The sequence below is a fragment of the Tetranychus urticae genome, chromosome 2 (genome assembly GCF_039701765.1).
Source record: "Tetranychus urticae isolate SD_2017Ah chromosome 2, NJAU_TeUrti_SD_1.0, whole genome shotgun sequence".
NCBI lineage: Eukaryota > Metazoa > Arthropoda > Arachnida > Trombidiformes > Tetranychidae > Tetranychus > Tetranychus urticae.
In genome coordinates, this window is record NC_142959.1 from 13,638,706 (window position 1) to 13,666,376 (window position 27,671).

Sequence of the window (27,671 nt, forward strand, 5' to 3'; positions counted from 1 at the left end):
TATTGATGAACTTTGAGTAGCAAAAGCATGAAAACTTACAGATTTATTTGGTTTATCAGTTACTTAAAGGTTTAATTCTGATGAAAAACCGATGAAAACAATAAGAACTGATTTAAATGATGGAAACTTATGGAAAACTTACAATAAGAATGTTAGAATAATGAAAATGATGATAATGAAGCAACAATGAAGCAACAGTTTTGCTCACAAGTTTGTCAGTTTGCTATCAGACTGTCATGCGTATTGAGTAGTAAATTTAATCATAGGCAAAGAGTAAAGAAGAAGAGACTACGATTAAGCAAATCCAGATTTGTTGCTGTATTCTCTTTCCATGTTAAATAATTATCAATTTTTTTAAATTGATTAAATTGGTCAATTTTGATTAAAAAAAGAATGAGAAAAGAAAGAGTTTCTTACTACTAGCACCACCAGTGCTATTATATAGCAACAAATTGTACCTATTGGTATTTGTATTTATCGCAGTCTCTTCTTCTTTACTCTTTGATCATAGGCAAAGAGCGAAGGAAGACGTTACTCTTTTGATCATAGTTTATTAATTTGGAAGAGTGACACAAAGTCCAAAACTTGTGCAAATAATGATGTGATGTAATATCTTAGCTTTTGAGCGTCATTTCAACAAACCTAAACTTGCTTAAACGGTTTTTCATTTAAAATTTTCTGGTTAAAGATTGAAAGATAAGATAAAAGTGTTAAGCAACTTGAACCCAGCCAGATTCATTAGTAAAGGGTAGAGGTGTTCGATATGAGTATTTGCACCACATCGATAAATATCATATCGTTTGCTTTGATATCGATTTTATTTGAATATTCATATATCGATATTTATCGATAAAATAATTGAATATTGTACATAAATGATGCAACTTGAGTGAAATAAGAGATAAGTTAGGTCAGGTGTGACTGGATAAGTTTTTTATATGATTGAACAGGCTAAGTAAAGGGTGTAACGGATAAAAAACTACTTTTATCTCAACATTTTTATCTAGGAAGACGAAGATGACACTGATAAAAATGTGTTTTGGGAATAATTTGCGACGTTTCTTTTCTCTTTCTTCCGATTTTTATCATTGTCATCTTCGTCTTCCCAGATAAAAATGTTGAGATAAAAATAGTTTTTTATCCGTTACACCCTTTAGTAAGTTAAAAGTATCAAATTAACTCCTTCGAAAATTGAAATGAATGTGAAAAAGAATGAAAATAGCGACATATCAAACTTTTTGACCTGAGTAATGACCAAAAACTTCAACAATTTTTTTTCGAGTATTTATCGATATATCATACGAAATATCAAAATATATCGAGGCCGTAATATCGATTTTTATCGAGTATATTGATATATCGGAACACCTCTAGTACTGGTATTTGAAGAGCAACCATCATTGGATCAACAGTAATTTAGACCCTAAATACATCATCCACCGAAATAAAGGACAAACCATTATGCGTACTAATTAAATTGATGTTGAATAAAGTTCATGTTCTATCTTCAAACTTTCTCAATACGTAAGTATTAGCTTTAAGTACATTTTGGACCAATTATATTCGTAAGCGGCTTTTTTGAATGCATTTAATGTTTTCAGTGAATTCAGTGACGATAAAAGACTTGATGAGATTTTTTGCAGCAATTTCATTCAATCATCATCCTTCTAAAATAGACCTTCAATGACAGGTTTGATTCCATGTTTGATTTTTTAGTCGATGTTGTAATGATTATTATTAGGTAAGTAATATTAACCTGCGAAGAAATTTGCAAAGAATCTGATTTCCACAGTTGAAACGAAGAAAAGCAAGTAATAACAAATAGCCAACCTTGAATACAAATAGCAAAGTGGAACAAAAGGATAAATTGGTGATAGAAAAAGATCTCATTTGAATGATGAATTAACTTAACAATAGTAGTTGACTAATTAAAATTTTCACATTGAATTGAACCTAAATGACAATAAAAATGTGTTTTAGACTTTGAAGCTCTATTAGAACAAATAATTTGTAGTACTCGGTCAATGCAATTTTTAGAGGTCTATTCAAAGCAAATTTCACAGTGCCCATGTATGATTTTACATTTATTAAAGTGTACCTAAGAATAAGTGTTACAGTGCTATGTTTTTTAAGGAAAATTGATTACAGAAAGATCCCAGATAATGAGACTACTGTGGAATAGCTTATTTTCACTATTCATCGGGCAGCTTATTATATGATTTTCAGTCTTCCTTAAGAGATCGAATCTAATCGTAAATTTTAATTTAAGATGATTTTGGGAGTTTTTTGATTAATATTTTACGGAAAAAAACTGAATTAAATGAAAATGACTGATTTGACACAAGCTCAAAAGGCGTTTTTTATCAAATCGTATTACATGCAAGGTAACATTGCCAGTGTAGCGTTCGAACTATTTCCTAGCAAATACAAAAATGAGATAATGGCATCCGTGATGATTTCGAGTACTTGGTGAGGAAAAATTTAAATCAACTCGAACGTGATTTTGCAAAAGTCCTGTTCGATTACCACCAAGATGCAAACATTTCAATAGATCCACTAATAGTTCAATAACAGACTGTTAAGATAGCTACTAAAATTCCAGGTACATCAAGATCTCAGATTTTCATTTGCTATACATTTAAATGTATTTACATGTATTTTCCATTTTTAATCCTCAAAATTTTCTTACATTTTTTGATTTAACATTGTGTTTGCATTGGTTCTTACCAAAATGTTCATTATCAGCTTGAGCATCCATAATCCTCACCATCAACAATTTCTTTGCCATTCTTCATAATATTTATTTGAAAGTCAGAATTTTTTCACACAAAAATAAATGTAATCGACTTTGAATTGAATTTATTTTCCAATTTTAACTCAATATTGCAATGTATTTACACTTGAAGTTATTAACTCTTACATTGATCACGAATAATCAATGATTGTTTAATAACATTTAGTTCAGTCTTGAACTGAAATAATATCCCACTGATAATCTAATTCATATTACTTCTCCCACTCTCTTTGAGTTACTTTTTTCTTCTCATTTGTTCAGATCAATTCTTATACTTTTTTTCCTTCTATTCTCATGATTAATAGTATTATCAATTTACGTCAATTTTGTCATCAACACTTGATAAAGTTAGAGAGAAATATATTGATACATAATCAATTATTATTGCCATTGTTTCCATTTAATTTATCCATTTGCGTTTCCTTTGTCAATACCAATTGGAATCAGCGGGATTTTTCAATTTATCGTATTTTTTTCTAACCTTTTCTTCATCTTCTCTCTTCCATTTCAACAGATTCAATCAAGCAATCAAATGGTAAGGTGTTGGTTCATTGTCGAGCTGGAATCAGTCGATCAGCAACAATATGCATGGCTTATTTAATGGCAACCAAAAAATTACGGATGGAAGAGTCTTATGAGTTTGTTAAATCACGACGGCGAATTGTCTCACCCAATTTTAACTTCAATAATTTCAACTTCGCATCTCTCACATTTTCATAATAACATCAACAGTAATAACAATAACATTAACATGAATAACAATCTTGTTACTGATAACCCTCCACCTAGAACTTTCGGTTAAGGTTATCATCCTGTGTCATTGTAAGCATTCCATTATTTTTATTTGCTTCGATCATTGCGCTGACGGGAAAGATTTGTCCTTTAGTATTTGAATTTGATTGAGGTGCTTCAATTGTTCTTATAGTAACTGCTGGTACAGGTCCATTGGCAGGGGCTCGTATTATAACTGTTGGCTGATTTAATTGTTGACTATTTGCTCCTTGGGCAGCCATTCTTGACATTGGATTAGGAGTCGTAACACCGGCTGGCTTGCTCGATGATGCATCAGCATTCATTGATAAATGATTGGCTGATTGGTGCTGAACTTGATTGAAATTCATATTATCTTGTTGCATCTGATTGAATTGTGCTTGGTTTTGGTGGATTTTATTAAATTGCGGTTGTTCTTGATTGAAGTGATGTTGTGTTTGTTGTTGACTTTGGTGCTGAAGCTGTTGCTGTTGAATTTGAGGATGAGAATGATGTGAAGATAATGACATGTAACTTTGATGTAAATTCTGGTGGGGTTGATGGTGCATCAATTGCTGATTGTGATGTATTTGCGGCTGTGGAGCATAGTGGTGTTTAGGTGGTTTATGTGGCTTGGTTTCCACTGGCATCGAAGGAACTGATCCAATTGTCATTCCTTGAATCTGAGGAACTGGAACACCTTCAATGCTGTCTATTGGAAAAGCTTTAATCACTGGAATAACTTGACCCACCAAGTGTTTCATTCCCTTGGCGTCACCAGTTATTAAATTATTCACTTTGGCAGTAAGAACGTCCACTTTATTGCCCAACATTGTTTCCATTTTACCATCAATATTAGTCACTGGTTTAGCAGTTAAAACGCCATGTTCAAAACCATGATCTGCTGGCTTGGTAACTAACAAAGTATTCAACTTGCTTGAAATATCATCGATCAATTTATTCTTGTCCTTACTTGACACCATCATCATATTATTATTCAAATTTCGATCACTTTGAGGCATCTTCATGGTGTATATCTTGTTCATTTTAGTATCACCAGATAATTGTGATGGTTTACCACTGAGAAGATTGATATCATTCCAACCTCCGATTGAATCAGCGTTACTATTGACCACGTTACCTGGATCACTGGCGATAACTTCATTCATAGTTAAAGCTGTTTTACTTGGTCCATCAAAAAAGTTGAACTTATTGGGTATCGCCATGCTACCTTTATGAGCAGCTAAATCCGTAAATTTATTTCCAACCGAGCTTATCAAGTGAGCTTTTGTTCCTGCGATTCCATTCAATTTACTTTGAACCATATTGACTTTATTGCCCACCAAACCTCCGAATTTGTTTCCCATGGTTTGCATCATATTTTTCTTGCTATTCCATAGATTTTCAAACTTGGATTTTACCATGGTTACTTTATCTAAAGAGTTGTCGTATTCAAAACCAGGAAATTTTTTCCGACGAAAAATTAAATCCTCTTCTGTTCCTGAAGATAATCCTCCACAAGAACGACCCCAACACCTATCGGAACCACAAAAACAGCCATTCATGTTGTTACAATCTGGTCCTTTACATGTTGTCTCATCACAATAACATCCTTCAGTTTTATCACGAGACTCACGATCGATTTCACTTTCCACCAATTTACTTTCATCAGAAGTACCATTATTAGTCTCCAACAGACTGATAAATGGCGTGAGTAAATCGTCAGTTGGCTTATCCATCGAGCTTGGTAGCTCGATTACTGGTGACTCTAAACTGCGTTCAGTGTTGACTGGTTTAGCTGTTTGACAATTGTTTCCCCAACACACTCCATTATCATCATTGCACACACATCCATTAAGTCTATTGCAGGCTGTTCCACGGCATCCTAGAGAATCGCAGAAACAACCAGTTCGAATTGAAAGAGGTTTTGTTTTTACACCATTCTTGTCTCTAACTCTTTCCCGATATTTAACGACTCGTTTATTTTGAGTGCGAGCTTTGGTTGTTGACTTGGGACGTCTTGGATTTATCATCATATTAACTCGAGTTGTTGCCTTGGAGCAATCACAGTAGTAGCTACTTGCTGGACAATAACATCCCGACACATGCCAACCCGATTTTTTACCCGCTGTGGGTTTCTGTTCAAACCTAAATGTTGCCACAACTGCTGGTCGACTATTTCGAGGTCGGTTAGCCCGTCGCACATTGTTGTTCGCATACATGTAATAATCATTTACACCATCGTAATATTTACTGTGAGCCACAGGAATTTCCAGAGATTGAACAAACATTAAAAAGGTCCACAGAAGAGGCAATATTTGGTAGAACGACATTTCTCAGCACAACTAACTTCAAACACTTATGTTGCACAATTTGATGGGCCATTCAGATTACATTTCAACATTATAATAATCAGTAGCAATTAAACTAAATTACAAGAGAAAGATGATTGAGTTAAATGATCTTCTCCAATGAGAGCTTATTCTTGACTGTTGGTTTCAACTTTTACTTCTGTCTAACATTAGTGATCAGGATGTTTTGTTGATGAGGTTAATTGTGATTCTTAATTTATTTTCATGATCTTAATATTTTTACCTTTCATATATCTGCAGTTCACTGATCTTATTTTACGGCATTTCTTCTCATTCTCTTTTCATCTTCTCTTTTCGTCTTCTCTTGTCATCATTATTAACAATGGATGATGGTTTATTAAGTTTTGAAAGCTAATTGTTATCAACAATAGTTAAAGCTCGCTACATTGCTTTTCAAGATCAAACTTAATTATTTTCAATGAAAAATTGAAGCAGTTTGAAAACTTTCATTGGACCTCATCAAATTTCGATTCGCTTTCGTTTAAATAATCCTGTTTTTAAAATCTTTATTAATGGGAACCAGCTCAACCCTGCATCCTTTATTCAAAAATGTTTTCTCGTCATCATTACATGATTTTCTGCATCTCTATTGATTTTTACTTTCACTTTGTCTTTCATCCTTTAATCATAAACATTTTACCTTTATTTACTTGAGTCTTCCCTAATTTTTTAGTCTATTGTCAGTTTCTTTTGTTTTAGGTAAGTCTAACATGTAAAAAGTTATATTTCTGCTCATACGGTAGTTCAATTAAATTGTTTTCCGTAAATCTTTCAGTAAAATAGATACTTTTATATTGACGGTAACCAGAAGTGTAATTTTCCCATGCAAGAAGAAACCTTTGAAGTCTAGATTAACCAGACTGGATCGGGACAAAAAAAGATGAAGGAAACCCAAGAAATCAAATTTCCAATAAATGAGTTAACATTCATTGATTCTGATAATTTCTGATAAATTCTGGTAATTTTGATAAAAAAACATGCCATGGAAAACTGAAGCCTTCTTGTTTGACCATTTGTATCCATAATCATTGCTCCATGGTGAAGGACCATAAGAAGAAGACCAACCACCCCAGTGATTTTTGCCCCAATTATCCCAACCATTGGCCATTGCGGTGGCAACGACGAGAGCACAGATGAAAGTTAACTGTAATGGAAACCAAACTGCTAAACTATTTTTTTCTACAAGACAGAGTCGAGTTAAATCGAGTAATTTTCAACGATTGCAGAGTCCAAGGTTCTTGCCACTATTATCGCGACTTTTTGGCTTAAACATTGATTTGGTACAATGTCGACGGATACTTGTTTCTCAATCGCTCAGTGTGACTAGAATAAATCAGAAGACAATTTAAACATCATGCATTGGAGAAATGGATTCAACACAAAAAGGTTGACAGTTGAAGACAACGAATTGTCCCGAGCAGCTACAATTTACTTATCAATCTTGCACCTTGATTGATACGTGAGAATTGAGTTAATAGGCTAATTTAGAGTCAACATTAAATGTATCTTATCTTATAAAGTAACCAATTATCTGTAACTGGCAAATAATCACAGTTACTGGTTATACTAAACATATTTAAACCATAGTTGTATCAACAGCAATTTCATTTTAATTAAAAGTCTAAATACACTGATCCACCTGAATGAGATACAAACCTTTAAGCTGGTTAAATTGATATTAAATAAAATTCATATTTTCATCTTCAAACTTTCTCAATCAGCATTAGCTTTAAGTGAATTTTGAACCAATTCAATTGTTACGCGGCTTTTTTAAACTCATTCAATGTTTTAAGTGATTGAATTGAGGATAAAAGGCTTGATGAGATTTTTGCGCAGCAATTTCATCAGTTTAAATCATCATCTAAAATAGAATTTCAATGACAGGTTTGATTCCATGTTTGATTTTTTAGTCGATGTTGTAATGATTATTATTAGGTAAGTAATATTAACCTGCGAAGGAATTCGCAAAGAATCTGATTTCCACAGTTGAAACGAAGAAAAGCAAGGAATAACAAATAGCCAACCTTGAATGCAAATAGCAAAGTGGAACAAAAGGATAAATTGGTGATAGAAAAAGATCTCATTTGAATGATGAATTAACTGAACAATAGTAGTTGATTATTTATAATTTTCACATAGAATTGAACCAAAATGCAATTGATTTAAATGTAATTTAAACATTGAAGCTCTATTGTAACAATTAATGTAAATTACTCGGTTAAGACAATTTTTTAGCGGCCCATTTAAAGCAAATTTCACAGTCACTATCTATGATTTTTTGACGATTAATGAATTTAGAATGGATATTTTAAGGAAAATTTCAATACTCGTGTACTTGTAAGATAAATATTATTTTCAATCTTTTTTGAATGCTAAATGCTCCATCTTTTGAAATTTCAACAATTTTGACCTAGCACCTTACATTAAATTAGGTCCAGAACTACTAACTACTTTTTTGAGATTCTCGTAAAAGTTGTTTTTGAATTGCTCGAAATTTGAGGTCGTATTCTTGTCCTTTGCATATTTAGCCATACACAATGACCAGAACTTCTCATCAGGACGAGCTTGAGGTAAATTTGAACTATTTATGCTCTTTTAATGTTATTTTCCGTTGACCATGCAGTAACCGACTTCAAGTATTGCACACTTACTTTGTCCGGCAATAATAAGAACTTAATTTTCAGATGGAGACTGGGGGAAAATACCTTAAACGGGTGTTTTTCAGTAAAACAATGAAAGATGGCCTTTTCTTGTGACTTCAAATCATGAAGAGGCTAAAAGAAAACAAGAGTTGAAAGATGAACAGCTTGGTAGTGAAAAATCTCATAGAAACAGTTCATCAAATAGCTATTATTATTAATATATTATTAACTGTAACCTTCAACTGCAATTTATTTACCATAAATAACCAGCAAGTAACAGGTTAGTTTGTTATCGATTAAAGTAACTGGTTATATTGTCAATACTTGGTTACTTTCTTCCCCTCTACCCAAGTAACCAGTTACCAGTAACCAACTGGTCTCTACACTCAGCCATACTTTTGGCCCATACAGAGGTCGACGCACACAGATGACCCAAATGATTGAGTGAAGACCAAAGCTATCAAAATCTGAAAATCTATGAGTGAATTTTTCAGGCCGTTTGATCTTTCTCGAATCTTTAAAAGGTCAAGCTCAATCAGATTACATCAATAGCTCGATTTGTGCTCTTTTACTGCCATCTTTAATCTGTTGGTTAAACTCCTTAGTAAATGTGTTAATAATTCAAAGTAATCAACAAACAACCAATAAATATGTACATTGGTTGGAAGAGATTTAATAAAGCTAAACAATAAAATGAGAAACAATGAAATAAGACTGACAAGTGAGACTGGGGAAGAACAAAGTGATGAACAAATGAATAACAAGAGTGTAAATCAGAGTTCAATTAGTTTTTGTCTCATTTCAAGTGTTCATTCAATGTGACATTATTTAATCATTGAAACCATCATTTAAATTGCATCTCACTGACCAGATGATTAGCTGTGATTAGCTATAGAAACGATTAAACATTTGGTAGACAATTGAATATCTAACCTTGTACCTTTTACCCAACAAGGCTTGAAAACCCGAAGCCTTAAGACTGGTTTTCTGGATTCACATTGTTTCCCATATTTTCTGAGTATACCTAAATAAATAGACAATGAAATTAACCTTCTATCAAATCTTAATTATTGTCCACAAAGCCTCTGAATATCCAATTTCAGGTAAATCAGCCTAAAAATGTGGAGATGAAAGAGTAAAGGCCAAAGCAAGACTTACTTTACTCTTTGGTGGAGATTGATAAAAAATGGGTTCAAATGTTGAACCAGAATCAATTTACAATGTAACTGTCTCCTTGGATTGCATCAAGAGTTGGCTTTTATTTATTTATAGAGTTTCAGTTTTTATTAATAAATGGATTCGGTAATTAATTGAAAATGGGATTAAATTAATAAAATGGCTACTTTAATTGTTGCCTATTTACATGTAATACTGAATTGGGTAGAAATTTGTTTGAGCGTTAAAATGGATGCTTTCTTATGCTTCTCTGACTTCCATATTTTTCTGGTTAACAATCAGGTTAAACATAGCCAATTGAATAAAGTGTTACCAGATTTAAAAATGCTGATTGATTCATTAGTAATGTTTAAAGGGCTGAAGAAAGATATAAATTAATCAGATTAGTCTACTACTGAAGCTATGTTTAAGGCCAAATAAATTTACGATGAACTGAGGGACGATTTCGCGCTAAAATGGCATTAACAACGAGGGAAGATGAAGAAAAGGAATTGGAAAAGGTGAAAAAGTAAGAGAATGAAAGAAGAAAATAAAGGGAAAAATTTGGAGAAAGAGAGTCTTTAAAGACAGATGGAGTTGGTAAATAGACAGAGAAAGCAGAAAGTAGAGAGCGAGAGAGGGAGAAAGAGAGAGCAAGGGATTACCCGAAAGAGAGTTACAGAGTCACTGCAGCATCTTTTCACATTCAGAAAATCTTTACGTTTTTTAGTTTTGCTTTTTTGATGAACTTGAAAAATCGACAGATAACGGTACGAGAAGAGTTCAATTTTGGGTTAAAGTGTTATTTATTATTAGTTAAATAGTTGTATTATAATGGATTCCTCACAAGAAAATAATAATTCAAGTAAGTAATTCTTTTTTTCACTTCTCTTCATCTACTTTACTTTCCTTTTAACAGTGAGGCTGTTAACAAGCTTCAGAAACAAGCACAGCAGCAGCATTTCATTACCTTATCCTTTTACTGACTTTGCCTCTTCTTATGATGCTTTTATAAAAGTTGAAACTGTTGAAAACATTCTGTCGACTCAACTTAATTAATCCTTACTAGTTAATTGTTATTTTTTATATTTTTATTTTCTATCTCTATTTTGACCAATTTTTAAATTTGCTTATATCTTTCCTTGTTCACTTTTAAAGATATCACTATGGCCAATGATAGTGATGAAGCTGAAAAAGAACCTTTGGAAGATGAGGAAGAAGAGGAGTTGGATGAAGATTTAGTTTCCGAGGATGCTTTCTGGCACGTAAGTATATTAATTTGGTTAAATTAACTCTTAATTGCGAACATTAAAGGATCTTTAAATAATGGCTGAGCCTTTGTTAAACCGTAATATATCTAGATACTTTTTGATAGCTTTCATTTCTTGTAGTAGAGAACTGTTTTCAACTTATTTGTTAATACAATTACTCTATTACACTGCGGTGATCTTTGCCTTTCTTTCTTTTCCTCTGTCTTTTCTATGTTCATTTTTTGATTTCAAGTTGTTTTGAAATATTCCTATTCATCCTTTACTTCTATACTCGCCGAGGGTGAATCTTGTTCTTCACTGGTACCTCTATTCCACCTCTCTTAATACATGTTAGCTTGTTGATTTTTTACAAATACCTATTATTGACTGTACTTATCTTTTTCTTTCTTGCCATGTCTTTACCTCCCATGTTGAACATCGCTGCTCTATTTAGATCGAAGCAAGTTGGCTTAGTGGCTTTGAGGCTGGAATGAATATTGAGATAGAACATGAAGACAAAAAGTTCTGGCCGGCTCAAATCACAAATGCTTTTTCAAATCTACTCTCGATTAGATGGTCTGGCTCTTCAGCAGACTCATGGTTTGATGTCAAAGCAAATAAATGTTACCCTCATGGTTATTTGAAAGATAAACAAGGATACTCATTAGAACCTCCAGAAAAGGTGCAACTATCTGATGAGGATAAAGATGAAATTATCTCAAAATATGCTAAAGGAGAAAAGCCAGCGGATGAAGATGACAAACCACTAAGTCTGTATGTTTCTGGTGGGCTCAATCCTTCCTCTGTTTTCAAAGCTGGTGTGATGTTAGAAATATCACATCGATTGGACCCAGATAAACATTGGTTTGCTGAAGTCAAGAAAAATGTTGGTGGTCGATTGTTAGTCAAATGGGCCCATAACTGCGAGAAAGAGCCTGACGCTGAACCAAGTAATCCAGTTGAATTTTGGATATTCTACAGTCACCCGCGTGTTCATCACTTAGGTTATGCTAAAGAAAAAGGTGACATTTCCTATGAATCTGTCTTTCTCTACAACTCTTGGGTTACGGATATAGCAAAATATTTATCCTCTCAAGACAATGAAATTACTTTAACTGTCAAATATTTGCTCAAACTGGCTAAAGCCAGGCGACCACCTATAATGGAAGAATCATCAATTAAGAACAGCCAAGTTAGTGATTTAGCCTTGACATTCCCTTCTGATTTGGGAAAATTGGTTCCTGTAATCATTCAAAGCAAAGGCGATGATTATCTCATTGTATCCAGTCAGTCCAAAAAATGGGTTTCTTGTTACCCGAATGACGATAATATGACTCTTCTACCAAGCTCTTGGGCAGAGGAACATGGTGGCAGCTTATATAACTTTGAAGACGCGACAAATGATTCCAGTGATTATCTCAGTAAAAATAAAGCTAACGAAGCTCCAATCAAATTGGTGGAAGACGAAAGGATACATAAGTTCAAAGTTAATCACAAACTTCAAGTTGTTCATCCTCATGATCGCACCAAGGTAAGTTATCAAAAGCATTATCATTAATGTATTACTCATTCATTTCTATCACGATTCTAATCTATTACATATTTTTTTATCCAGATTTGTGATGGCATTGTTTCCAGACTTACTCCGCCTTTAGTTTGGGTTGAAATTTCATCTGATCTAGTTGCTGTTTTGCCTTATAACTCCACTGACTTATTTCCGTCTGGTTTTTGTGAGGACAATTCATACACTTTAACCAAACTTCTAACAGCCAAAAACAAGAAACCAACAAAGAAACGAAATGACTCTAATGGTGATCAAGAGACTTCTGACAAATCATTAGAAGCTAAGTCAACCAATATACCTCCAGAATTAGTTCCATCCCGTTCTAGAGACGTTTGTCCTAGAATATATTTCAACCATAAATGCTTTACTGGTCCTTTGCTAAGCAAAACAAAAATTCGTGAGCTTCCTCGATTTGTTGGCCCTGGTCCTGTGATTTTGGTGATGCAAGAAGTTATAGCAAAAATAATTTCGGTTGCCTATGTACCTCCCAGAGTTCTCAATGAGATGAGTTCAAGAGCTTTCGATGAGCTTCTCAGTAAACACAATATTGTGGCAACCCGCACAAATAATTTTAAAGCCAAATGGCAAAAGAAAGCATTCCGAGACGAAATTTTTGTGGTAACTAATAACAAAGATGTTGCCGATTATTGTAAAATAGTCTGTAATCATCTCAAATGCTGTTATCATCTTTTTGGTCCTGATCTCTATGATGGTGATGATTGTCCATCACATTGTAGAGGTCTTCGTAAAACTAACAAGGTACTCAAACGTGCAATATACTATCGACAAAAAGCTGCTAAGACGAAGACGGGAACAGAGCCAATAAAACCAGCTGGATCACCATCATCTTCAGGTACCAAAGAGGTTGAATCATCTGAAAACATAGAGCCCGGTGAACAAGCGGAAGAAAATCAAGAAGACAAAGAAATTAAAAATAAGAAATCTAAAGAAACCAAAGAAGAAAAAGTGAAACAAGGAAAAACTTCACCATCAGGTAGAGCTGCTCAACCCGTAACTCGCAAGTCATCTACATCGAGCAGAAAACCTGATGATGAAAATTCTCGCGAAAATTCTCAGGAAAATTCACAAGAAAAGTGCCCCTCTGAAAAGTCTAATGGTGATTTTCGTGAAGAATCGCCAACTGCATCAATGGATAACTTCCGTGAAACAACCAATCTTGGCCGAGAAAAGCATGAAGAGAAAACCTATGATCGAGCTTTTCTTAGATCCAATAAGCGTAAATATGAAGATTTGTTGGAATGTACTTCTAGTAATGGCTCAGAAAATTCACTTGATCAAAGATCTCAACCAAATGCCAATCTTGAAAAGGACAACAAAAGAACTAGAAAGCCTGGTAGGAAAGCTCAAAAGGCCGAGACACTGTCTTCTCTTATTGATTTAAATGATCGATTTCACCCAGTCAATTGGTCAACCAGTGATGTATATAATTATTTTAGAGACAACAGTTGTTATACTCTTTCTGAGACACTATATGAGCATGTAAGTATCTTTTTAAACACCTAAAGTAAGATGTAAAATTTTCTGAAAAAATGCTAATCTTTTGTTTCTATTTTTTTCATAGGAAATCGATGGATTAGCTCTTTTACTTTTAGACAATAAATCACAATGGATGAATCTACTGCTTGGATTTTCTAGGAAGAATAATCTCGATGATGTTACCAAATTGGCTCAGATTATACGCAAACTTAAATCACGCTATTTTCCTGGAGCCAGTCAAAGTTATATCCAATTAACTATCAACAAAGTTTCTTTACAAAGACAAACCAGAAAATCTAATTAATGGATATTCAATTCTTTTGACATCCCTATTATATTTAGTTTTACACTTTATTAATGTATAGAAGGAGATATTTAAGCATCTATCCACTTATTGATTCTTCACCCTTTGATTCCTTTTCCTCCTTCTAAATGATATGCAGCCTTAAGAACAGGAATCCTTTTACCAAAACCTACAAATTTTCAAAGCTTACGTTTTTTTTACTCTACCAAAACTGTTAACAGTGTCAAATTTAATGTCAAATTTAATGTCAAAATCCCAATAATTTCCCAGTTTTTTCTTTAAATTTTTTGGGAAAATCCTTTTTTTTCGTTTTCTAGCTAAAAAGATTCTTTACAAAGACTTTTCGACCCTTCACAACTTAATCTATGGCAGTTTCAAGTGATCAACGAAGTTCAAACTTCCATTTAAACGCAAAATGACAAAGCTTTAATAAAAAAAACAACAAAACGATAATGAAAAGAGAAAATGGTTCAACAAAGCGAGGAATACGACTCAGGAAAACAAACAGGGAAAAAACGAAATGACCAAGTGCATTACATCTTGTCTTATTTTTTTCAAACAAACCCAAATTTCCTTTCACAACCTAAACCCAACACTTGTATCATTGTACACAATTAATCCTAATACATAATTAATCAAATCAATATCGGACCAATTTAAATTGGAAGAAAAACAAGATAATTTTGAAGATGAAAAAAAGGTCAAAAGTAATGCATCGCTTTTGCCCATTTGTTTGTTAAAATCATTGTTGCTCCCAAATATATATACATTTGTCAATAAACACTTTTTCAATGAGCAAGAATTGATTAATTAATCCTTAATCGGACTCGGCAAAACAAAAGGCCAAACCAATTTGTATCCATTCAAATCTAAACATTTAAAGATGAAAGTCAATAACTAAAGTCATGTTCAACATTGAATCCAAACAAAGCAAGATGGCAGCAGACTCTTTATTTTAACAGGCAATCCGGTAAAGATGATGATGAGTTAACCATCGGATGAAATTTACATTATCAGTATCAACTATGTTGAAATTGAGTAATCTCTTTGACTGAAACGGTGAAAATTCATGATCGAAAAAATTGACGCATGATTATTTAAATGATTTAATGAGAGGCAAAAATGAGTGTAAATTATCATTAACACCAAACACTGGAGTAAAAGTTTGTCAACTTGAAAGGCAAAGTTTCAAATCAACTTTAATTTAGTGTCAACAATTGAACAACCACAACAAGACAATTTAATTGTGCTCATTAAAAACGCAGACAATCACAGCAACAAACAACTCAAAGGGAAAACAAAAGCAAACAAAAGAAGACAAATTTCACCTCTAATTGTGGCCCAAGAATCAAACAGTAATTGAAAATTTAAACCAACAATTTAACCCAACAATATTCATCTGATCAAGTAAAGCAAATTTGATTGTAATTTTACCTTTAAATTGCAGTTGAACAAAAGTAATTGATGTCAAGCCTCAAATGGATAAAAAATAGTCAATTGTGAAGATTGCCTTTTCAAATGTTTACCGTTGATGTAACTTTACTTTAAAACACATTTTCCAATATAAAATTACAAGGAAAACAAATCAAGGTAATTATAACTCTGTTAATTTGTTTAATTAAAAGCAAAAGGTTGACCTTTCTTTAGCTTCTCATATTAACAGCACTTTTGTGATGCCCTTGCCTTCGTATGTTTCCCTTTACCTAATGAATATAAATTGGTAAACATTTATGTATTTATTACTGGAAATGTTTATGATATTCACTTTGAGAAACTCGAAACTCTCAATGTTCATTATTTAGCTCTATATTCATCAACTGTTTATCACCATTTATAGTCGTTCACAGAATCAGAATCATCCTATAACAATGATATGCTGCTATTAACGGATTCATCATGATAGAGCATTGATTAAAGATCATCAAACTTTAATCAATTTCAACTTTAATTTGAGGAGGAAAAGGTTGATTCATTGAGCGGTGCTTTTGCACTAACTGTAACAATTTTCATTTGTTTTTAGCTTTTGTTTGGTTTGTTTGTCTTGATAAGTTGCACTTCTTGGTTTATTCAAATTGACTCTCGAGAGATCCATTTACTAGTAATCATATTTCGTCTTGAATGTTTAATCATGATTCTTAGTGATTAACTGTCGCTTTATAATCAATCAGTTTATAACCGATTCTGTTAATGAGAAACAGTATCTAATTATGTTGACTGGTCTTTTCATTTGACAACCATTTAATTGTTAACTTGAGTGAAACGAATAAAAAACTAAAATAATCTTCATAATCCATTGGATTCATTTTTGCTTTTCAATTTATTCAAGTTGATTAAGTATTAGTTCAACTCATTTTTTGCATGCTAACATTATTTACTCAAATAATTAGCAAAGTTTAGCTTTATTTTGAACCTGTTTTCATGTTTAGGTAATTCTGTTAATAAGTTGTTAATTTTGTGGTTTTGAGCAAAGGTTGTAGTCAAGTTTTCCAGGCCCAAAGATAGTGACTTATGTAGAGTCAGTTGACTTGTTTGATTAACAACTTGTGTACATCAAAGTCAATTGTTCATCGAGGCCTGCCTTGTTAAGATAATGACTGTAACTAATGGTTAAGCAAAATTAGTCAATTGCTTGGAGATCACTGACCAACTAAATTGAAAGATTTAAACACAAGATGTCAACATTTAAAAATCAATTTATATGAAGCAACAAATTGACTTTGCTCTTACCTTCAATCGACACTCATTGGTTTACCAACTAAGCTGTTATAAACCGACTGACTAGTTGGTTAGTTGAGCAGTAAGCTTTGATAGAGGCTTAACCATTTACTTACTGATTCATACCAACTCCCATTATTAGGTTATTTTGAATCATTTGTGTGATAAAATGAGTTTACAACAGTATTGGGAATAATGATGAGCATTGGATGATTAAAGTTGCTCTTATTAAAAATATTGCTAAGAAGATTAATAATTTTCAAGTTCAAGTTATTAATAGAATGTACGAAATTGCAATCAATAACATTTCGCAAGGTCCAATTTCGTCCTGATCAACTTGTCAAAGTTAAATGGCAAAAGACCGCAGAGTCAAGATCGAAACAAAAGTTAAACTTTGACTTTAGATCACTTGAAAGTACAGCCAATTTAAAGACACTTTGGCTAGCTTTGGTTTTGTTAAGCAATGATTCAGATCCAATGACAAAAATTTAATTGTGTTGAAGTTGAACCAAAAATCAATATTAGTTGCACTAAAGCTGCTCGACTCAGCCGATAAATCAGCCAGTTTCATCTGTAATAATCTGCAATTGCTATTACGCTTCCATTGCAAGGTGGGCTGGTAAAAACTCGATCAGTTTTCGATTAAATCCAAGTCAAAGTTAAACTGCGATCGCCTCTCGTTGAGTTATGGAAGCAGACTTTTCCATGAAACTCATTTTTCGTCGACAAAAATTTCGATATCACATGAAAGGAAAATTAGCAACTTGATCGATTACCAATGAGCAGCAATGTACAAATATAGCGACCATTGCAATCGAGTTTTATCGAGTTTCCAAGTTTAATGCTCTGAAAGTTTTTCTTATTTCTTTATCTCCATTTCATCGTTTACAATTTAATGAATAATTGATTTTACCAATCAAGTTAAGTGTATTGAACACTTGTTAACCTTTTGTTTCAAATTGAACCTTCAACAAGTTGAAAGGCTGAGAAACTGTAAATTGCATTGCGTGATCGATTGTGTTGTTTTACAACTTTCAACTGAATTGAAACAAATCTCAACAGGGAAACAAAATTCTTTTAGTTTATTTAAACAAATTGAATGTTAAAAATCATTTAATTACAGAGCTGGTTTGCCTAATTTTCCCAGGTAAACTAGCAAAAATGGGTTCACCCAAAGAAATGCTTTTGTTTACAAGTAAAATGGCAATTCTTGAAACTGAAAAGTTTGTTTGCTCAAAAGGCAAAACAAAAAGTTTCCTCTAACCACTTTTAACCTACATTTGTACATTTGATGGTTTTACAAGAAAAGTTATGTTTCTTTACATTTTTCAATAGACTTTTGTTGAAACATTTCCATGTAAGACTTCATTTGAACAAAATATTCTTGTGTAACACTTTCAACCAGAAAATAATGCTAATGTTATCAGTTTTATCTGAAACAATGAAAGGAAAAGATGTAACAATGATTGGAGTAAAAGTAAAGTGAATGAGTGTGCAAAATGAAAACCTTCAAAAAGGTCAATGGTTCAATCGAACTGGAATGGTTTCAGGAGATTCCAATTCACGTTGGAATTAGTTGAATAAAGAAACAGTAAACTTGGAATGTTATAATTTCATTTTCCATCAAAAATTCGATTAAAAGTTGGAGTAAAAATTTAATAGCTGATCAATTGCAAATTGACTAAACTGAATCTGATAAATGTTACCAAAAAAGATACTTTTCAAAGAATGAAAAGATTAATGAAAAATTGAAAGGTTTTTTTAAAACAAGTTCAATAAATGTTCAATTGAAAGTCAAGTGTAACATTAAAAGCTTGTTCAGTTGAGTGATAAAAGGCATTAAATTTGAAAAGTAAAAAAAGTTGCAAAAAGATTCATTGAAAGTTGTTTGAATGAACAACAAAAAGGAGTGATTAAACAATTTGAATGCCTTCAGGTTGGATTATAAATGCCAATCTACATGGAAATGAGTCGTTCATTGATGGTAAATGGTGAGCAGCAATAATTAAGTGCAAATTTAACTTCTAAATTGAAAGGTAATTTGAAAGGTAAATTGAAACTTGACATTTACCCTTCAGAGTAAAGAAATTGTCAAAACTCTATTTTCCCGTAAAATGAAATATTCAATACTTTTGGACCAATAATTCATTCCTCAAATGTTGGGTAAACATGATTCTCATTAGATTGATGCAACTAATCAAATTCATTGAAATGAAAAGAAGTAAATGTTGATTATGAATATAATTAAAGTCTTTATGCAAAGACCAGCTGACAATAATTGAGATTCAATGGGATTCACTGTTTGCAAATGGAGTAAAACTATTGACTTTTCAGACACAAAAAAAGGAAAATCTTTTTTTTTCTCTCTTTTCAATTGCAACCTTCAATACAGTTACATTTATCAATATCAATATTTACTAATTACCATACGATTCAACTAATGCAGTCTCTCATTCAGATACTTTTTTACTGAACATTTTTCTCTTGAGAATTTTTCCTTTTCGAGAAAAAAGAGAAATGTATCTTGATAAATGCACTTCTTTATTCCCTGATTATTGTTTCACCATTTCTCCATGATATTATCAGGTGAAGAGCAAAAAGAAAATCAAAGAAAAGAGAAATGCTTTGATTCATTTACTCTTTTCTTTACCTTTTTTCCCTTCCTTTCATGATAACTCATGAGTTTATTCACAATAATCTTGTTCACATTTACATTGATTCAAGATTTGACAGTAAAAAGTCCAAGTGAATTGCTGGCAAACGAACTAATTTTTCTTACTTTTTTCTTTTCTTTTTTCAGACGATTGTAAATTCATTGTTTCACTTCATCATGGATTGATAACGATTGACCTTTGAAAGGTAGAAAAGAATCGAACATTCGCAAAGTGAAACATTTAAAGTAAAGGATAGACTAACTGGGTGAGAGAGAGTGGGAGTTGGGGTGGAAATAAAAACAAAATTATCCTCATTATTGTCATCATTATGATTCGACTCATCATTAGAATTAGTTGAATTTAATTTGGCATTTTGGGTGAAGAGGCGAGGTAATCAGTGAATGGCAAAAACTGCAGATTTTCAGGTTAACCTAGATAATGATGCAAGTTTGACAGAATATCCAATCATAATTGTACAATTTGATTACAAAAGAAAACAATTTTGGTGCAATTTCACGGTTCCTTGCAGGTGAACAATCTTGAAGAAGAGGCATTTCCATAGGAATCACAAAAGTGTAACAATTTACATCATCTAATTGTGCTGATTAATTCAACCTTCAAACTTTGGTTTAATCGGGAAAAATGATGTTCTCACCATTTTTCCCTTTACTTTTAACTGTGTTGCAACTTTTTGAAACTTCATCGTCATCACATTCATCACCGACTAAATCATCAACATCGTCGCTGTCAACTTTGCCCTCTGTTTTTGCACCAACTTCATCATCTTCAAGATCAATTCCATCATCATCTGTTGCTGTTTCATCGCTATCTTTACCTTCACCATCTTCACCATCGTCATCTCTTTTATCCGCTGACCGAACATTTTCAAGGTCCAAACCACCCTTTACACCATTAACTCCTTCAGTGAATAAAGTCAATAACAATATTAATAGCAATAGAATACAAAAGACTAAATTGATTGATCTAAGGTCAACCCTTGAATGTCATAGACGAGAGTTCACCTTTAATGCCTCTAGAAGCGATGGTTTAGGACGAAAGTGCTGGGGTTTGGTAACGTCAATGTCCTGTTGGGGACGATGTGATTCAATGGAGGTAAGTTTTCGTTTCAAAAGTAAAAATAAAATGTTGAAGTAAATTCATTCTTTTCATTGATGAATCCATATAATGTATGATGAAAACTTCATAATACTTTTCTCCACTGAATGCAAACTAGAACGCCAGCCTAGCTTAGAGAGTTATGAGCTAAGCTGACTTATTAGAGTGACCCACTATTGGAAAACATCAATTTTAGAATGAACTCAATAAATTCAATGTTAAGTTAACATTTTTAAGTGCAACTATGAAAAGGCAAATAATAGCAAAAAAATATTCTGGAAGGAAACCTTGACATTCGACAGTCCATAATTCAGTGTTCAAAGTCACTTAATTCACTATTATTCTTAAATTGGTGCCGATTCAAAGTTTTTGTCATTTGTATCTTTAGAATTCGTTAAACAAATTCTCATCATTTTAGATTTTTATTTTCTGCTTACTGCAAAAACAATCTAAAATTTCTGTCTGAATTTTTGGTTTCAACGTTTAATTACAGCGAATCAACTATCATTACAATAACTGCAATCGTACATGTTACTTATTCCAGTGATATGCATCGAATATATTTTTGTTCTTTTGCATGGAAACTTAGCGGTTTTTTACTGCAGAGATTTAAATCTTTAGATACTCTTACATTTTTGCTGTTAGAATCATTGAACCCATCCTCTTCATCATCAGAATTATAAACAGACTTATCCGTTGAATTACATGCTGGGTTGGAAGAGCTGGCCCATGTCCATTCTGCATTCTGTAAATTAAATTTTCACCACCTTTATTATACTGGTTCTGACAATATAAAATATATTACCGCTGTGGCGCATTAACTAAATTAAGAATTATCATGAAAAAGTACAGCTTCGTTTCGATAAAAATCGTGAAAAGTTCAAATTTTAAAACGAATGGTCTTATCTTATTGACAGCATGAAGCCTTTCTAGCCACTAGTTCATTTGCACTCATGTTTGGGTCTGACAGCATCGGCTAGCTGGCTTTTCCCTGGCTTTGTTATCACATTTTGGGTGAATGAAAATTGTCTGAAGTTCATTCGAATCATCTTCATTCACTTATCATGAATTTCTTTAAGATGGAAATTTTAATCGTCCAATTAACAAAAATATTCTAATTTTGAAAAATGATTGCCTTCCGATTTTGACGAGAAATACAATTTCATGTGCAAATCTTCTAGATTTTAAATTTTGATCTCCTCTGCTCAGAATGAATCAATTTTCAAAAATTTTTACCAATTTGGTGAATATTTAATACCTTTAATAGGTGCAGAAAATTTGAAATTTGTTTACGTCCAAGTTTCAACAACTGCTGAACTTGAAATTTTTTTACTTGCAACAAGTTTTCGTTGACATTTCTTGGAAACTCAATCTTGTTCTGTTTGATTGGAACAATGATAAATATTTCATCATTTGATTTTCTTGTTTGCTCTGTAACCTTTTTGATCACACATTTTTTTCTGCTCTTATCAATTCATGATATTCACAGTTTTATTAACGTTCCATATCGATTATGTAAAACTCATCATATTATCATTCCATCATTTCCTTTATTCTATAATCATGAATGATTCCATAATGAATAAGTTATCACAAACTGAGGTAAATTTTGTTGATTTTGCTCACCAATGAAGCTCTTGTTGATCATCCAGTTGAAGAACCTGAAAGAAACGAAAAAAACCTTTTCTCATTATTTAGTTTATTAATCTCATTATCAGCTCACAATTTCAATTGAACAATAAAACCAATTTCAACTATTAAACAGCCAAAAATAATGGCGAAACGAAAACAAAAGAAATAGAAAAAAAGAAAAATAAATTCCATGATAATGATGATTAAAGCAAAATTTATCATTCAAAATTTGTTGAATAAAGTTGAAAACAAGACTGAATGAAAAAAACATTTTCTCCAGTCAATCTTTTCGCCTTCATTCAGACACCTTTTAATCAAATAAATGAATTCACCAAATTGACTCAATTTACAAAAGCTACTCAATAATGAGCTTCAAATCTTTATCAAAGGTTGACTCGACTGAAAAGGGCAACAAGGAAAAACAAGAAAAGCACAATTTTCAAATATTTGCTCATCCATTTGTCGAGTCGACAGAAAATGTTGCTTCTTTGAATTTGAATAACGAGCAAACAAGACAGTAATGAGTTGATAATTTGGTTCAATTTTAAGTAAAGGTAAGAGGAAGGAAAAGTGTTGGATATTTTTCCTGGTGATCTGGATGAGCCAATTTCAACAATGAAGGCAAAATTTCTGTATAAATTACGTTAACACGATTATTCAGTTGAACAATTATCATTGTAAAAGTAAAGGTTAACACTTGTCAAAGTTGAATAGTTGACTTGAAGTTATTATAATGAATTACAATGAGATTCATTGTGGTTTTTACAAGAGGAAGGAACAGAAAACAGGAGAGAGAAAAGGTTGAGAATTGTGAACAATTATGTTGATTGAGTGATGAGAAATGAAAAGAGATGAAAATAAGATTAAGCAAAACAAGCGAACAAAATGTGTTAACTAAATTCATTCATTTCCCTGTTTCACTCCCAGTACTGGGAATGATAACAGGGAATCAGATTATAGTTATTGCTAATAGAACAACTGTTAAGATTATTATTATTGCAACTATTATTATCATCTAGCTGAGGAAACTATTAGTCTATTTTTGGTTCAATTTTACTTTCATTAACTTGATTCGATTGGAACAATCAACACAATTGAACCATTTTCAGAGGTTCGCCAATTAACAGTCAACTTTGTAACGATAATGTTTCAACTTTTTCCATCATTTTCTATTCTCGTCAAACAACATTATTTCATTGTTTGAATCAACCTTTTTTACTAATCATATTTGGCCTAAATTGGCGTTTCCTTTATTCAATCGTTTTTATCGACAATTTTTCTTCTTCTAAAAGTTGATTTAGTTTCAATTAAAGGCATTTTAATGGTAAATGTTTCCATTTACAGGTTGCACTTTCAACAGATGATTACATTACATTATCTTGAAAGCGATTATCGTTAAATCCGATTAGTTTGTAAAACCTATTAAGTATCATTCTTGGCCTTTTAACAACCGCAATCATCTTTTTTAGACTCGTAAAAAGTGTAATAAATCTGATAATCTGATTGAGAGGAAAAGTCAAAGGGAAAATGTTTGGATAACTTATTGAATAATTGCAGAGATGATACAAATTGTCTTGGGAAACATTTTTGGGAAACAAAGAAAAGTGAAGAATCTTTTGTTTTTCCTGTAAATTGTCAAAATTTGGTTAACATTATTAATTTGTTCAGAGGATCAACATTGAATCTTGATGTTAAATGCTAATGTTGGTTTGAAAAAAAAGGAAATATGAAATGTAGGTAAAGATGAAAAATATTGTCTAAGAAAAGGTTAAAACAAGGAAAATGTTTGAATGATTAAGTTGAGGTTGACGTTGAAGAGTATTGAATAACATTAATATTAGCCAGGAATGAATATTGCACTTTTATCGTTTCTTGTTACCTTTCAAGTTGTGCTTGTTTTTTGTTACCTTTTCAAGTTAATTTTTGTTTGAAAGATGTTTATTTGATATATGAAGATGAAATGAATGCAAAATGATGAAGTTGATATCAGGGAATGAGAAATAGCAGAAATTGACAGGATAAATAGCAAAGGAAAAAGTGTTAAAAATTATGTTGGAAACAATTTTTTTCCTCTTCTTCTTGTTGTTTCTCATTTTGTAACATTAGTTGATGAATAAATAAATAACGTTTCTTTTCAAATCACCATGGAAATCAAGTCAATCTTGTAATGATTCAACTGATGATAATAAGTAAAAAATTGATATATTTCAGAATACAAATGTATGGGGAGAACATTGCTTCCAGTTAGTTGCCATGTAAAGAAAAGGAAAATATTTTTCCAGACTTTTAGGGGAAAAAAGAATGTGAAAATTGAAACGAAAAAGAATAAAAAAATTTACTCCGAAATCAACTTTTGAGCAAATATTTTCTTCCTCCAGATTCAATTGAAACTCTTTTTGAACACACACACAGAAAACATTGTTGAAATTGAGACAAATATTGGATTGATAAACTCTGAATAAAACTATTTACATTCTCATTGAATTGATATTGTTGCAAAAAAATGAAAACCTTTGCTTTGGGAAAGGAAAAATTAATCTGTTTAGAGATCGAGATTATCACAAGCAACTTTTTGAGTGAATTCATGATTTGCAACAAAAAGAAAGTTGAACGGAGGATTCATTTGAAGTTGTCTGTTGAAATTGTTTTCAAACCTGAGTTAAAAATGAATATTTCTCTTGAAACTCAGCCAATTAAATTTGAATTTCTGAAAGCATTACAATATTAAATTATCCGAAGAGGGAAACCGAAATGTGTTTCTATTAGCTTACAAAGTGGTCATTAAAATGATAAAAAATTTCATTCTTTTTCTGCACTTTTCAAACCTAAAAGAAACTTGAAACTTCTTCATTTCAATCGGAAGTGAGATTATGATGATCAAACAGATTTACTTTTCTTTTCCTGAAAAAAAGGTTATATTTTTAAAACAATTTGATTTCACTGAGAATCATCGACAATAGATTTAACTTCTTTACTGACTCTCTAACTTATTTCTGATCAATTGCATAAAACTTGACCATTAGAGCACTCAGATTAGTAGATCACAAAAATTCATGCAATGTCAAGGCTATCGAATTTCACTCATGCATGTGATCGAAATATTTCGACGTTAGTTTCTAAACAATAACACTTGCTGACTGAAGATTTCATTCAAAATCGACTTCATTAAACATCGCAAAAGAAGAAAGTTTCAATATCATGCAGTCATATCAGTTATTTTTTAAAACGCCAATTATCTTTCGAATCATAATCACAATAAAAAACATCCAGGCTAAAAATCTGCCTATTTTATTTCATGGAAGATTGAAGGTCAGTATTTGGAAGATAAGAATCTTTTTCGAGTTTCTTAGTTTGTTTTTGCTTGCTAACTGGTACTGATCGTTTTTTATCCTGTACGCCTGTTCTCGTTCATCATCACGAAAGGTGGAGGCTACATTCCTAAGACTTGAACTAAGAGCTTCCCAGGTTGAAGAGCCGTTCAAGGTCATTCAAGGGCACTCATTTTTTTGCCCTCTAACTGACACGTGAAGGTTATTTTCTGAGAAAGCAAAATCTTTAGATTGGCTGATGTTTGCTTCAGTTAAAAACTTATCCCGTTGAAAAGATGAACAGTTCCAACCTTTTGAAACCTTTTTTTCTATAAATCCCTTTGCTATAAACAATTACTAAGCTTAAGTATCGCAACTAGCACTAAATCTAGGTACCGAAACTTAGAACTAAAATTTAGTACTCAAATAAAGCTGTCAGAATGTGAATTTAGAGCTTTTCCATACTTTTCTCCCTAATTACCTACCATAACTTACCCTCTACGAGGACCCAAATCAACTGAACTCAACAAAGACTTGATGAGTTTTCAAAAGGTCAAACAAATCGATTGATCAAGCAGAATGTGTTTTGTTTTATGACCACTCAATTTGGACTCTGCAATTACAAACTCTTGTAGACTAAGACTAGACCTTCACTTTAAATAAAATTTATTTTCTGTTACTGACTCTACAAAAGATATACGAGCTTGTCTCAAAACACATTGATTAACTAAACGATATGGAAACACTCATGTCCTTTGGCTAGCATAAGTTATTAGCATCTAAAAATATCCCACAATCTGAAAAATTTATGTGTAATTACTAATATTTAAAAAGTTTATTGCATGTAAACACCACTTTATTAAACAGAGTAACTAAAGCTACAGATTAACTTTAAATTCATATTCAAAACATTCAATTCTGAAATGATCAAAAAGCTGACTCTAAAAATTGACTAAAAGTAAAAGTTTTGCATAAAAAATTTACAGAATGCTTCAAGGCACCTGTTATATTAGAGAAACGAATTCTGAAAGATATTTCATGTCAAATGATTTACATCAATATAAATAACTAGAGGAAGTTGGCTACAATGAATTTTAAGTATTGAATCATGAATGTGAAAGGTGCATTAAATCAATTGATTTATCAATGAAAAAAAGCTATTTACTTTCAATCAGTGAAATTCAAAATCTACATAATGATGAATAAAAAATACAGAAATTCTAATTGAACTTTTTTCTTCTCTTTTCCACAGATTGCAGATTATAAATTTCCCTACAAACAATCATATCATAAAGTTTGTATTCATAACCGGAAAGCTATAAGAACAACCCTTTTACCATATTGTGATAGAGGAGTTCACCAATCCTTAAAGATTTACAAATACGTAGACGCAATTAGCTGTAGCTGTCAATTTTGTGATTCATCAATTGCGAGTTGTGAAGGTTTCGATGCCATTGAAAGGTATCTTATGCGTTCCTCGATCAACGAGATATAACACATGAAAACGTATCAACATCATCAGCATATCTCGAGTCAACTAAACAAAAGAGAAAAAAGTTTTTTCTTCGTTTTTCCAAAACCTCTTCTAATCCCATGACAATTTCAGCTTATCATTTTCAGCTTACAATTTTGCTCTCTTTCAGTTGCTTTAAATTGTTTGATGAAATTACTGTTTAATTAAAGTTAACGAAGAGCAAAAGGTAGGAAACAAAACTAATGTAATAAACGAATCAAGTTGTTCATTCAATTCTCAAATAACATGAAATGTATCATTTTACCGTTTATTTTAAACTTTCAGCTTTTACTTCTTATGTTATGCAATATCCACTTTCATACAATCCATCACATATTCATCTTCATCCCAATTCAATAACAATAAAGACTTGTTTGCAACTAATAAAAGCGAATCAATTATTAA

At 32.1% G+C, this 27,671-nt stretch overlaps 3 protein-coding genes across 3 annotated transcripts; 2 read left to right on the plus strand and 1 right to left on the minus strand.

The window, feature by feature from the left end:
- Positions 1-3,579: 3,579 nt before the first annotated feature.
- Positions 3,580-6,065, minus strand: LOC112539239 (uncharacterized). Its single transcript, XM_025161589.2, has one exon. The coding sequence runs from the start codon at positions 5,875-5,877 to the stop codon at positions 3,580-3,582; it is 2,298 nt and encodes a 765-aa protein (XP_025017357.2). The 5' UTR covers positions 5,878-6,065.
- A 4,362-nt stretch (positions 6,066-10,427) lies between these two features.
- On the plus strand, positions 10,428-15,130 carry LOC107367337 (scm-like with four MBT domains protein 1). The gene is made up of 5 exons (XM_015935032.3): positions 10,428-10,578; positions 10,872-10,978; positions 11,418-12,494; positions 12,579-14,027; positions 14,110-15,130. Exons 1-5 carry the CDS (start codon positions 10,548-10,550, stop codon positions 14,326-14,328), a joined length of 2,883 nt encoding a protein of 960 aa, XP_015790518.1. The 5' UTR covers positions 10,428-10,547; the 3' UTR covers positions 14,329-15,130.
- Positions 15,131-15,353: 223 nt separating this feature from the next.
- On the plus strand, positions 15,354-27,655 carry Gpb5 (Glycoprotein hormone beta 5). The gene is made up of 3 exons (XM_015926513.3): positions 15,354-15,918; positions 19,844-20,810; positions 27,006-27,655. Exons 2-3 carry the CDS (start codon positions 20,340-20,342, stop codon positions 27,246-27,248), a joined length of 714 nt encoding a protein of 237 aa, XP_015781999.2. The 5' UTR covers positions 15,354-15,918; positions 19,844-20,339; the 3' UTR covers positions 27,249-27,655.
- Positions 27,656-27,671: the final 16 nt, after the last annotated feature.